The sequence below is a fragment of the Corylus avellana genome, chromosome ca2 (genome assembly GCF_901000735.1).
Source record: "Corylus avellana chromosome ca2, CavTom2PMs-1.0".
Taxonomy (NCBI): domain Eukaryota; kingdom Viridiplantae; phylum Streptophyta; class Magnoliopsida; order Fagales; family Betulaceae; genus Corylus; species Corylus avellana.
In genome coordinates this window covers 29,734,319-29,748,319 of record NC_081542.1, presented here as the reverse complement: position 1 = coordinate 29,748,319, position 14,001 = coordinate 29,734,319, and the positions used below count along the sequence as shown (strand labels likewise).

The 14,001-nt window shown below is 33.7% G+C and overlaps 1 protein-coding gene across 2 annotated transcripts; it reads right to left on the bottom strand.

The window, feature by feature from the left end:
- Nucleotides 1–226: 226 nt before the first annotated feature.
- On the bottom strand, nt 227–9,475 carry LOC132168449 (protein DEFECTIVE IN MERISTEM SILENCING 3-like). 2 transcript variants are annotated; one of them, XM_059579437.1, is made up of 11 exons: nt 9,343–9,475; nt 6,446–6,586; nt 5,966–6,080; nt 5,170–5,398; nt 4,594–4,785; nt 4,184–4,504; nt 3,264–3,489; nt 2,915–3,003; nt 1,038–1,467; nt 846–950; nt 646–748 (listed from the first exon to the last, which is right to left on the bottom strand). In XM_059579437.1, the coding sequence occupies exons 1-11, from the start codon at nt 9,361–9,363 to the stop codon at nt 731–733; spliced, it is 1,887 nt and encodes a 628-aa protein (XP_059435420.1). In that variant the 5' UTR covers nt 9,364–9,475; the 3' UTR covers nt 646–730. The 2 variants fall into 2 exon arrangements, with proteins under 2 accessions (XP_059435419.1, XP_059435420.1); XM_059579436.1 differs by having other exon boundaries at nt 227–950.
- Nucleotides 9,476–14,001: the final 4,526 nt, after the last annotated feature.

Sequence of the window (14,001 nt, the reverse complement as noted above, 5' to 3'; positions counted from 1 at the left end):
TTAAGCATTTGTGAAAATTGCAGTCAATCGTAAAAACTTTGTAATTTGCAATACTTATTTAGCATTATTGTATTTTTCAGTTTTTTCAAGCTTAATATCATGCCAATCCATTAATATCATTTGTCAAAACTAAAATTATTGTTATTAAAATTTAATTTCCTTGTTTAGTGTGTTTTTTTCAGAATCAATTATCTACCCAACATAAATTATAGACAATGACTATCTATTTGATCACCAACTACATGACATATTATATAAAATTTACAAAGATGAACTAATCCCTACACATCATACTATCACTTCAATTTGTTCAACACCAATAACAAAGTAAGATATAGAATTTCATTTAACAATTACCTTAAAAGAAGATGAACTATCTTCATAGTAACATGACCAGTTAAACACTATTTCCTCCTTCGACTTTCAACGATTTTCATTTGGCGATGTTGAATATATTCTTTTTGAACTTTAGACAAGCCACTTGTATCCATCAGCATAATTTTGTCATCCTTCCTTGCTTGTTCCGCTCGAAGCTTTTCTTGCTTAAATCGAAGTCTCTCTTGCTCGTGCTCAAGCAGAATACGAAGTCTCTCTTGCTCTTGAACAAATGTTTCCCCAATAAGTTCCATTTTCTTCTCTTCATTTACCTCATTTAGTATCCCTGCAACATCCACATTCACACTATTTTTGCTATTTTGTTTATTCAATCGTTCATTTTCAACCTTCCCGCCTAGTGGTCTCTCCGAATCTACAAAGTCATTGGTGAAGATATCATTTTCCCCAACATTTATCGAATCTGGAGTAGGAGAACATGTCATTGCAAATAGTCTTTTTCTTGATTTTACCTTGTCATTAATCCATTTTGGTTGGCACCTCAACACATTCCAACAATGTTGAAATTGAAATGAAGTTTTCTGAAATTTGTGAAACATAAGTTTCGCCTTGGCAATCTGCAAAATTAACAAATAGAAAATAATTAGACCCCTATCACTGCTGGTGTATTGATGCATTGACGCAACATTCAATAGCATTTATACCTTGTCTTGCTCATTCACACCACTTTGATGCATTGCTTCAATCTCGGCCAAGTATCCACAAAACTTCGCTGAGCTCTTATTAATTAGTGACCATCGATTCAATAGAGATAGCTGCGTACGTTTAGAAATGAAGGTCTTATTCTCATGGAAGTACTCCCAAATTCTCCTCCAGTATGTAGTATGGTTTTGCTCATTTCCTTGCATTGAATCCAAATTAGTATTTAGCCACGCCGATACAAGGAGATTATCTTCTTCTATGGTGAAGTTACTACCCCGTCGTCTCCTAGCACTAGATTCTATTTCAACTGGGGACGGAGACATTTGATCCATTAGATTTGAAGATCCCATCAACTCATTATCAAGCTGAGACCCCTCATGCAAAAGATTGGTTAAGTATGAGTCTCCTTCCATTTGCGAGTCCATTAATAGCCTACACACAAGTTCATTTTGGAAAAGAGGTATAAATTAAGAATCATATTGTTCATTCTAAAAGTACATGGATGGAAACATAATCCAATATATTGCAGGTCTAAAACAACAGGAATAGATACATAAATAGGTCTAAATCTTGCACAAATTGAAGCAAGTAATGCACTCCATTGTCCTTCGCAATAAATGATAAAAACTCCCATTCTTTTCCACAACCCAAGTGATGAAAGGCTTTAATATGGAGGGGTATTAGCATCATCAAAGAATAACGAAAGAGGCTTTTAGAAGGTAAAAGTTGAATATCTATTCCTCACGATCTTCTCCTTTTATCAGTAGGAGCAACCTATCTTTGATTTGATATGTGATATTACACATGGCAAAGAATTGTTTGATTCATCTATCCATCATTTCTATGAGGAGAAATATACCCCACCATATCAAGTTGAATTCCAAGAATCACAAAGCATTATATGCTGCAAGGTCCGCATGCCCAGCTTTGAAACAGAAAAAGGTCCAACACCTATTGACCCTGTTGTGAGATCCCCCTTTGGATTCTAGACACATTCTACAGTGCCCAAAGGATGTGACTATGAAAAAGAAGAATCACAATGAGTAAAAATTGCCAACTAAAGTGAAAGATGAAAGCTAAAAAAGATAATTATCTGTAAGAAAAGAAACAAGAGACGCAATCTTCTTCATCTTAAAAGGTACCAATCACGAAAAATGAACAAACAAAAAATTACAAGTTAAATGACAGAGGTATCTGAAATTTTTTTCTTGACCAACCAGTCAGGGTTCAAAGATATAAAACAGTCTTTTGAACCCGTTACTGCCAATATATTGCAGTTCAACCATCAACCGAAACACACACACACTATCAACCATCAAGCCAATATACTGTAATTCAATCATCTAACTGAAACACACACGCACACACAGCTTCTCCCAAAACAAGCAAAAACATTGCAAAATTTACCTTTGCAGTCCAACCCATCAAACTAGGACAGATCAACAGAAATTTTTGGAGAAACAAACACAAAAAAACCCATCAATACCCATTATAGAGCATCGATAATTTTTTCCAAACTACTCCCTCCTCCTTACAGAGAAAATCTCTTGGTGTTCAAGTAAATGACTTGAAAAAAAAAAAAAAAAATTAATTAATTATACCATGCAATGAATAGATAAGAGACGTGTGACATTAATTTGGTATGCTAAAAATGGTGAAAAGAGGCAATCAAAACAGACCTTATAATCCATTTATGTTGCATCTTCCTACTAAATATGTATCAATAAACCCAAACGTAAAATTTATGCAGATGAGGAAAAAAATACCCTTTGCCTAGTGATTTCCTTACTAAAGTAACACTCCGTGAATTCGAAGTTAAACTCAAGTAAGGGTACAAAAATAATGAGAGATATGGGTCTTGAGACTCGGATGAACTCACCTTGAAGATGGCATGCTCGTTTTGATTATAGGGAGTTCCTTTGTCAGGGAGAAAGAACTGCAAAGTGGAGGCTTTGGAGCCGAGCAGTTCTTCATAAACGAGAGAGAGATGATGAACATTTAATGTTAAAATAATAAATGAAGATGCTACGTTGATTGTTTTCTAAAAAAGAACCACTGTAGCATTTTGTTGGTATGAAGAGGTGGAAGAGAGCCTTCTCGAATGAGGTTTTTGAGTCTTAATAGTTACAGTTCAAAGATTTTGGTCCTTTAAATACTCTTGGAGATGCTCTTACTTCCATTGGTAAGATTCAAATTATTGTTAATTTATACTAGTTCAAGGCAACTACCTGAGTTGCATAGGATGAGCTTTGAGCAAGGGACTTGAGAAATTCTTGCTTCTTTTTATCAAAATCAAACTTTGCAGCGTGCAATAATGCTTCTTCTCTCTTCATATCTTCCAGCATCTTTTCTTTTTTCCATTTCATCTCCTTGACCTGACTCTCAGCTTCAATGTAGTTTTCACATAGAGTTGATGTCACCAAGGGCTTGGGGAATTTCACATCTACATCTTCCCTAACATCAGACAGAATCCAAAACTAAGATGTAGCAGCATAGGAAATCCCAACTGATCAACCGGTGACATTCACATCCAAAAGGTTCAAAAAATTTATCTTTAAATTTACAACCGTTTATGACAACTTACCTGTAAAAAGAATTAAATTACAAAATTTTATCCATAATTTATAATAATTCCCAAACCTAAGCTATAAAGTTCAGACATATTAAATATTGCTAAAACCTTAATATTATAAAGTATAACATGAATTCTTCTCCTAATTGTGTCAAATCAACTTATATGGGAGAGGAGTTTTTAAGAAAGTATTAATAATTTTTATCCTAAAAAGCCACCATACTTGCATATTAATAAACGAATAACATCATTGATCCAGATTTTAGGACTTCACAATTCATAGATCAGTGGCTGAACAAGAAACATGAAAACCACAATGTTTTTAGCAATTATGATTTGACATTTGGAACACCAGAGGAATGAAAGAAACTCTACAAGTCAAGCAGCTGACCTGGCAATTTAACTAATTTCACTAAAATTCCACCTGGTTAAAGAGAAGACCTTATTTATAAAGGCATTTGCATTACAAAAATACAGCCAACATCTGAGTAAGTACAACATTGAATTTTGAAGAGTGAAAAAATGGAATAAATGGTAATAAATATGCATTTCACTTGTGATAGCAGAGTTTCTCACCGATTTCCCAGGGAAAAAACACCCGTACTCCTAATCATCCCTCCATCTAAAGAAAGAGCTCCATCACTTATACAAGGAAGAGCAAGTAACATTTCTGCCCTTGTTCTATATACTTGCAGACGAGAGAAGAGATTATAAAATAGCATCTCCCGGAGACCGTACCCGCTGGCTGTGAGACAAAATAAGTTTGTGTTGTCAACGTTGATCATATTCACAGCAAACCCAAGAAACCCAGGTGGACACTCCCCATTAGGTAACCTTGGCTTTATAATATCGAGCCTTCTTTGTGGGTCACCAGCTACAAACCCACCCACATATGGTCTGTGAAAAGGGGGGAAAAAGATTAGAAGTTTCACAAACTACATGTCCAGATTGTCTGAAAAAAAAAATACAGTAGATGAGACTCTTGCATTAGATTTTCAAGACAAATAACGAGAAATCGGCCATCCAAAGCCCTCCCAATGGAAGCCCCAAGCCTGTGAAGACCAGAACTTTTATTTATGCAGCCTTCATTGTCATATGTTTCTAGAGCTTTAACACCTTCGTATGTCTTACAGACAATCGCCAGCATGGTCTCCACTCCTAAGTACTCTGCGAAAAGCCTGCATTCCAAATAAGTAAAACGACCATTATGTCAAGCACAGTGTAGGACCATTAATAGTCAACTGTCACTGTGTCCCTCGATTAAGACACCCCATCCCCAACCAGGTAAGTAAACAGGCCACCCCAGTCATCTGAACCTCACAATCAGTAAGTCATTTCTTGCAATATTTTATAGCACCTAAATTCACTCTATCCCATTCTAAAGTACACACAAAAACCCCTACAACAAAGCTTCAATGATGAAGCTAATAAACGATTGTTACTTATTTTGGATGAAAATGTAACCATAAATGATCAAATGAGCTCATGATGAGATCACGACTATACAGAAAACCAGAAACTGAGAAAGACGCACAGAAAATGAAATGCAAAGTCAAAGAAACCTGCTAAGATTATCATCGTCTACTTTTCCAAGTGTAGCAACAATCCCCAGCACATCCTTGGTCAATGGAAGATGGGAAGCCTGAGTACCATCCAGTTTTTTCAATTGACACAAAATGCCAGCAGCAGATTTTTCATGCTGTAGAATCTGTTCAGTTGTTTGCTCCTCAGTCTGAAGTTGGGAGTTGTTCTCATGTTCAATCTTAGAAGTTCTTGAGGTACGACACTTGGCTAAATTAAATGAGGAAACTTGTAAGAAAATAAATTTGAAACAAAGAGTCAAAGACTTATACATTTGAAAATTTTAAACTTAAATTAATTGGTATCCAAGGTGCACTACATTGACGCCTTTTTTTTTTTTTTGATAAGTAATCGAAATGTAAATAGAAGCGTAAGGCGCCCCTAGGTACACAGGAAGTATACCTACATTGACCTTAATTCAAACACTTTTAAGTGCTTCATTATTGAGTTTATAACTTCCGTAAATTTATTGAGAAAATTTCCCATCTAGGTATAAACCTATACAATGATGTCAAGAATGAGAGATGGTTTCCCAAGTATCTTCTTGACAACCAACAATTAAACCCGTGTGACAGTTCAATCTAACAATTTGGGTGCAATATCTAACCAAAATTTAGATATTTTACATGATAATTATAATTATATCCTTGATAAGCAGAATTTTATCTCTAGTCTACAAAAACTCGTCATTTGCCAATTTCAACTGGATTCATTCAATTTTAAGATGGATTTGCCCTACATTCACCCTGAATCTATTGCAAATGAGAAAACTTATACCTTGCAAATCAAGAATAGAGTCATCTAACTTGTTATTTTGAGTCTTCAGAGATTTTATGTTTTCCTCGTGCTCTTTTATTTTCATCCCTAGCATATGTAGATCATCTTGAATCTTCTGCACAGATTAGGCATTGTGAAGTTAGTTTGGTTAACTTAAACAGAAAAAGAACTATTTCCTTGATACATTACCACTCAAAGTAAACTATTAAAAGTGACATATACAAATGAATTTTTTATTCTTTTTTTGATAGGTGAATAAACACTCATGCATCCGAATGGATTGAACTTGTGACGCCACTCTCCATCTAGTCCAAGGATCATTAGCGACATATACACCATGAACTAAGAAACAGATTGAAAATTTTGCATCATTGTTATGACTCATTACCTTGATAAGAATGAAAGATCCATTATTTTTATCAACAGACACAGAAACAGAAAACCACCATATTAAAGCAACTCTACAATAATAGTCACCACCTTAGAATGGTGTATGATGGTTTCGGCATGCGCAGATCCACCATTTTGCATTTCATCCTTCACAACTACATTGGTCTCGTTCTGATCAACTTGCATCAGTGTTGATGAATCTTTGATGGATATTGGCTTTTCAATCGCAAGCTGCAAAGAGAGGGAAATCATCAGGTATTTGAAGATACTCTTTGAAAGCGTAAACGCTAAAGAAGGGAACAGCCTGCATGAACACAGCTTTGTCCTCTCATTTTTTACTCTTCCAAAATGTGGTGTTTGAAGATGTAGAAAAATTAAATAAATAAATATATATTGTATCTAGAAAAATTAAATAAATAAATATAATTTACAATATATATATATATATATATATATATATATATATATATATATATAACCATGTATTATGCAAAAGACTGGATAGTTCTTTTTTGTTAGAGTTTTATTGATTCCCTTGAAGCTAATCATGCATATATGCATTAAAAATTTATTTTCACCATCAAGGAAATTGCCTTCAGGGAACATCCAATTCACTGGCCTAGTATATGCAGAGCTTCTACCCATAAATCAATGAGAATTTTAAGGCATCTGAAGGAAAGAGCAGACTTTAAGATATCCAATTCACTGGCCTCCATGAATCACTGATCAGAAATTGGTATCAGCACACAACTTGCTCAGTAAGAAGCTTTAGGCTCTGTATAACTAGTTTAATAGTCTTTCTGGCACTGAAAGGTCAAAATTAGATTTTCACAAAATGGTGAAAATATTGAACTTGACCGGAATTGAAACTTGCACAACATGCAGATGTAGAAAGTCTAAATTTCAAGCAGGAACAATTCACTGGTTGAAAATTTCAAGCAGAAAGGGGGCAGGAGATACACAAATGTAAACACATCCCTGACTTTAGAGCCCTTCATCCTATTACTTGAATGAAAATTCACTACCCAAATCCTCTCACTAAATAAATTCCTACAAATAAGGGAACATACTTGACATTACATCAATAGGATATTAACTTTTCATCATAAACTCAAGTATTCCTTGTTTACCAATTAAAGGCAGTTTTGTATCATTCTCTGTATTAATTGCAACAACAATGCACTGTCAAATTAACTTCTCTTGTCAGTGCCCTTGTGGCTTCAGTGACAGATCATTTTCAGTTTTCCAATGAAAATTTATTTACTAATAAAAAAAATTTTCCGATTACATTTTACACTGGAATATCACTTTTATCATATTAGTACATGATTGGGAGGTAAAGTTGATTTCTTCATTCTTTACTCTTTTGTATTCTCTCAGGTTGAGAGGAGGTGGCGAGGAAAAAATCTATTGGACCCCTTCCAAAAAGATGGACGTTTGAGCTCAAATCTTTTTATCATATGCTTAGTCCCCCTCTAATAGCTCTTCATTTCTTTGAAAGCGCATTTAGAGAAATAAGGCTCCTTTGAGGGTGGCATTCTTTGTATGGAAGGGAACTTTGGAGAAGAAGTTAACTTTTAATAACTTGAGAAAGAGGCACATCATAGTGATGGAACTGTGTTGCATGTGTAAGAAGAGCGGGAAAGCCACTGATCATCTTTGCTCCATCGCAAAATAGCTGGAGTCTTGTGGGTATCGATTTTCCGTCTTTTTGGGATAGAGTGGATCATGCCCCAACAGGTGGTGAAACTATTGGCCCGTGGGAGAGGTCAGTTTGGAAGTCATTGCAATTTAGAAGTTTGGAGAATGGTCCCTTTTTGGTTAATGTGGTGTATTTTGAAGGAGAGCAACGATCAAAACCTTGAAGATTGTGTGAGGACGATGATAGAGTTACAAGTCATTATGTTCAAATCTCTTTATGTTTAGATGGTTGCTTACAACAGTTCCCAATTTTCTAATTTTCTAGAATTTCTATATTTGTGTTCTTTTTCTTCACTCTAATTGGGTGTTTTCTATTGTATACTTCTTGTGTGCTTGAGTTGCACCCTTCTGCGTTTTTTACAAGATGGAATTACTTATCAAGAAAAAAATGAGGGTAAGTTTCCTAGTTTAAAATTAATCAGCAGTAGCTTCCAACTTTTAATGCCTCCTAACTGTCCTACGCCACAGAATGAATGTATATTTGAAAGCATATAAGCTACAAAAAAAATACTATTCCCCAATCTCTATCCACCAAACTACATAATGTGCTTGCCTGAGAAATCTCTTCAACCCATTAGGCCATTACAAGAGCTTCATAAACAAACAGCCAGAAGGAAATGTTCACTTCTAAATTAATATTTCTGTAAAAAAAATATACAGCCCCAATTCAGTCACAAACTGCTGCCACAAAGAAATGAATAGTTTCATTCTATATATTTTTACAATAACAGTGTCTTTTCAATTCTTCTCTTCAATATGGCCAATGCAGTGTAGACATCTCATCACCACATACTCACAGACTGCTTAAAACTAAAAACCCACATAGTTTAAGAGTCACCCACTCTTACAGAGCTCTCTCCAGAACTGCTAATATCAGTACCATTACAAACCAAAGCTTCAATTTCAAATGAATTCACTTTATGATCATTTCAAAACTACCCAGAACAAAATACTCCAAAAAAAAATAAAGAAAGAAAGAAAATCAGAAGACTTGAGAGCCCACAAACTATAATTGAAGTTCCTTCGCATTTCTTGGAAATTAAAGCTCTAAACAACTATAAAGAAGAAAACAGACGCATGCATTAGAAACCTAATGGTCTGTTTAATTGCTGAAAAATGTGGGAAAAGAAAAGAAAGAAAAAAAAGAAAAGTATGGAGCCGTCCTGTTAGCAACAAATACAGACACTGTTTATGAGATTCCAAATTCTTTCCTTATCTCATTTTCTCAGATTTTCTCAGCAACCAAACACAGTGAGAATCATTGAAAGTGTGGAAAAGGGACTGACCTGGTTACTTGGTTGAAACATTGTTGAGTTTGACTCTCTCTCTGTCTCTCTGTGTCTTAATTTTGCTTGTATTCGTCTATTTCGTCTCTTTCTATATTAGGAATCTCCTCTGTTTTTTGGAAATATCACCGAGTCACTCACCTCCCTTGTACTAACTGAAATATCATTAGGTGAAAATTATGGGAAACATATATAATTAGTCCGCGTTTTTCTTTTCTTTTTTTTTAATATGTTCGCACAAAGGAAACAAAAGAGAAAAGGGCGATTTAAATAAATCCGCATGATAAAAGCGTAATTTTCAACTGATTGAATTTTCTTTTAAAAACTAGTCCACGTTGTTTCAGTGAGTACTGTGAGCTGCAAATAACTCTGGAGGATATAAAAAAGTGCCCTAAAGGCTTAAACTCTTCACGGTAAGAAAAAAAAAATCATAAATTGGTCTTCGAATATGTGTTGTAATTGAAAATTGGAAAAAATATTCATATTCTCGCCAAACTATCATCAAATTGTCAATGTCTCTTCAAAATTACCAGTTGTATCAATGCCTCCTTTAAACTGCTAAAACAATGTCAATATCCCTCTAACGAAAAAAATAATAATAATAAATTTAAAAAAATATATATGGGGGTTATTTTAATTTTTTTCTTTTTTAATATTTTTTTTTTTGTTTTTTTTCTAATTTATAAGGATATTTTTGTCTTATTGACATTTTTTATAAGAACACTAACAGCAGCTTTCCAACCATTTTCCCTACATTTAAGAAATAAAACTACTCTTTTTTACTCTTATGTAGATTATTTTTTTATCTTTCTTCTATTTATCATTACACTGTTTTCATGAGGAAGCGTGAAGGAGAGAGGAGAGAGAATGATTTGTTTATAATTTAATAAAACATTAGATAGGTACATTGTTTCTTAATGCATTGGGAAATACTGTAGTTGGTGTAGGTTAAATATGGGGATTTGATGTGGGTGTGTTTTTATGTTTTTATTTTTATAGGGTATTTGTTGTTAGTGCTCTAATACAATTGGTAGTTTGAGAGAAACATTAATAATGGGGTGGTAGTTTGATTTTTCCCTTGTGACACTTGTTTTCTATAATAAAAAATATATGAAAGCAAAAATATAAAATATAAAAAAAGAAAAAGAAAAGGAAAAAATAAAAAATAATAAGGGGGGATATATTTTTTTTATTATAGGTATTTTTAAAAAAAAAATTGAGTTGGGGTGCACCGCAACAAATGAAAATATTAGAAATTGAATATAATTTTAAAAGAAGGAGAAATAATATTTAAAAGCAAGTAGAAAATATAATAGAAAATCTGTTGGTGTGTAAAAAGGGTAGAACCTAAAATAAAAATTTGTACTGTTTCATTAGGTATTTTAGCTTGAAAAATGCTAGGTGTTCTCATTTTTTTGGTTATAGATAGATATTATTTTCTAAAAATAAATAATAAATAGTAATTTTTAAAAATAAAAAAATGCTGGCCCAACCAGTTCCTTATTTTTTTTTACCCAATTTAAAAAAATAATAATAGTATTTACCTAAAACCAAGAGAATACCTAGGCAGTGTAAATTATTAGGCTGACGAGTAAAAATAAAATAAATGGGCAACTTAACAAGGGTACATGTACATCAACGGACGAAATAGGAAAGTTGGTTAAAATATATTGGTGAGAGTGGCGTTGCGACAATGATTGTGTTATGAGTTGTGTATTGCACTGGGTGATACGGTGGTCCATCAAAGATTCAAAGGCATCGTGAAGGATGACTGGCAGTGACTTGGCATGGTGGATTGTGTGTGAGCTTCCTTTCAACAAGAAGAAGAAGAAGAAGGGTGTTTGGCTACATGTGAATTTCTATTCTTTTTTTTTTTTTCTTTTTTTTTTTGTGAGAACATAAGCAAGCAAAGCAGACAAAAAACAGGAGGGTCCTTCCTGCTAATGATAGGAACCGGATGAGGAGGAGGAGGAGGAAAATGGGAATGTGGCCAGAAAAGGATCTGGCTGTAAACTAATGTGCAGCAAAATAGACAAAGAAGTTTACATTTCTATTGACTTTGATGGCATTCTAGGAACAGAAAGCTGAAATGATACCAAGAGTGTCTGAGATGAAGGTATAGATGCACCAGTATTGAGGAATGCTAGGGTGTTGTGGGGCAGAAATGACGACTTGCAAGTCACCTTCCTAAATAAAGTTTTCAAGATTGAGAGAAAAAAGCAAGTATCACGGCAAGGTGAGCAGTAAGGGCTTCACCATAATTTGGCTGACAAGGAGGGCTAATGTTGGAGATTATTCTGATAATGTGTCCCTTGTGGTTTCAATAGACAACTGCTTGTGCAGAGAAAGAGTCTCGAATGGCAGTGTCCAAATTGATTTTGAACCAAAAGGGAGGGGGAGGTAACCAATCTTCCATGGGTTGAAGTGATTCGGTGCCAAGCATTGAAATGCCCCGAAGAAACCTTGATAATGGCCCTTGAGATTTGTAAGGCATCAAAAGTGAGGTCATCATGGAAAGCTTTGTTACGGAAGAGCCACATAAGATCAAGACACAACAACGAAGATTTGAAACTCGTGGTGGTATTTTTTGGGAATACCAAGGGAGGTACTCAGTGAAATAATAAGTTTGATCTAGTCCACCATATTAGAAAAGTTGAGAGCTACCGAATTTAGAGGCTATAAGGAGTTGTGCCATACTACCCTGGCAAAGACACAATTAAAGAACAAGTGTTGAAGCAAGATGTTGTGATAAATACTACCTAAATTAATAGATAATATTTGCTACGTTTTAACTCGCAAGTGCACAAAATCAAACGATAGTATAGTGTGGCAAATACAAGATCATTCCCACAATGATTGTTGATTTTGTTTAAAATTAATTTTCTAAATTAAAATATCAAAATTGTCACGAAATTGATATTATGAAAAGAAATAAAAATAAATGAAAGGATAGGGCTTTGATATCTACCACTAATCATACTCAAATAATATAACAATATGCCAAAGTTCCAATCATATCAAAATTACTTAATGTTTGTCAACCTAAGGGCATGGATGTCTACTCCTTATGCTATTGATTTTCCTAAGCAACGAATTAGACATGAATGTCTACTCTAATTATTTTCTTTCTCAAAGGATTTAGCATGAGTGTTTACTAAATTGTTCTTTGAAAAAAGCATAAATTTGTGAAAATCGACAAAAATATGAGGTATATAGGGCATGGGTGTCTACTCCTGATTCCCCATGTTGATTAATCCAAAAACCCCAATGACGAGATTCCTTGTTACTCTATTAAGTTCAGGACTCGATCATCCAAATTGACTTAAATAACTAATCTATACCATATGCATATGCTGGCCAAACACATTCATATGAGGAATTCAATAAAGCAGGAATTAATCAAGTTAAGCATTACAATATGATTATCACAAAGGCGTCAATATTGAAATATTAAAGAGACATGATTAGGGATTCAATCTAGCCCTACTAAAATATTTAGTTACACATAAGTTTGATGCTAATCATCTTAATAATAAAATAAAAAGGAAAAATAATAAACCCGAAAAACGCTTTGTTGAATAGCCGTCAATTCTTCTCCCAAAGCAAGTTTGGAATTGTATCTGGAATTCTATATTAAATTGTGAGACCTAGATGTCTTTTTATAGGCTTAGGAAAACCCTAGAAGCCCTAGGAATCCCAGAAAAATCAGACTTCAATCTCCTAGTCAAATTAGGAAGCAATCCAAGTACAAGTCGGAATAGGATTGATTCAGATTTGCGTTCTTATATTGTGGGACTATTTTGGCATAACAAAATTCCAAATTAGGAAAATCTTATTTCATAATGATTTGTATTATTTTGAGTTAACTTTCCAATGCCGCTAGAATTACCTCAATCTGATACTTGACCAAAAAGTTATGGTTAAAATACTGAGACATGTGCAGAGTCCAAATTTGATTTCAATCTGATTTTGACTCCAATTAGAGAAATTTCGATTTAATCATTTCCTTAATTTGATTAAACTTAACCATATTTTCTAAGTCTTCTCAAAGTGTGCTTCAAGCCCAAAACTTTCCAGAAACATTTCCTTTTCTTCAATATCTGCAAAACTGAAAGAAAACACAAAAAAGAAATAAAATAGCACAAAATAACAAGACCAAGAAATTAACAATTGTAAATTACGGGACTAAAATATGAATATTTTAGTACATAACACAAGACTTCCTTGATTTTGCAAAGAGAGCAAGCAACTAACTAAATGGAGAGTAAAATTGAATTTAGGCGGGCTTTGGTAGCGAGGATATTCGAAGCAATTTTTAAAAGAAAGAGTCTAAGCCTATCATTGAGGTTCAATTTCCAGAGTGCATCCCAAAATTTTGGATTTAGGAAAGTTTTATGGCTGCGTTTGATAAACGATTTCCTTTTAATACTATTCATCTCACTTTTTCATTTTTCAACATTCTCTTATTTTTTACATCACATCAATAACTTTTTATTGCTATACAAATAAAAAATTACTATAAAACAAAAAAATTTCATTTTTTCATACCAAACATTCTAACCTTTTCACTTTTTCAAAAAAATATTCTTACTTTTTCATTTTTTTTAAAAAAAAAAACATTCTTACTTTTTTTTTTTACATCAATCAATTTTTACTACA

Coding starts and splice junctions, on each gene's coding strand:
- LOC132168449 (XM_059579436.1), bottom strand. CDS start 9,363: ATGTTTCAACCAAGTAACCAG. Junction 6,081..6,445: donor CCATCATACACCATTCTAAG/GTGGTGACTATT, acceptor TAATCTGTGCAG/AAGATTCAAGATGATCTACA. Junction 1,468..2,914: donor ACGAGCATGCCATCTTCAAG/GTGAGTTCATCC, acceptor ACTTGTGTGTAG/GCTATTAATGGACTCGCAAA.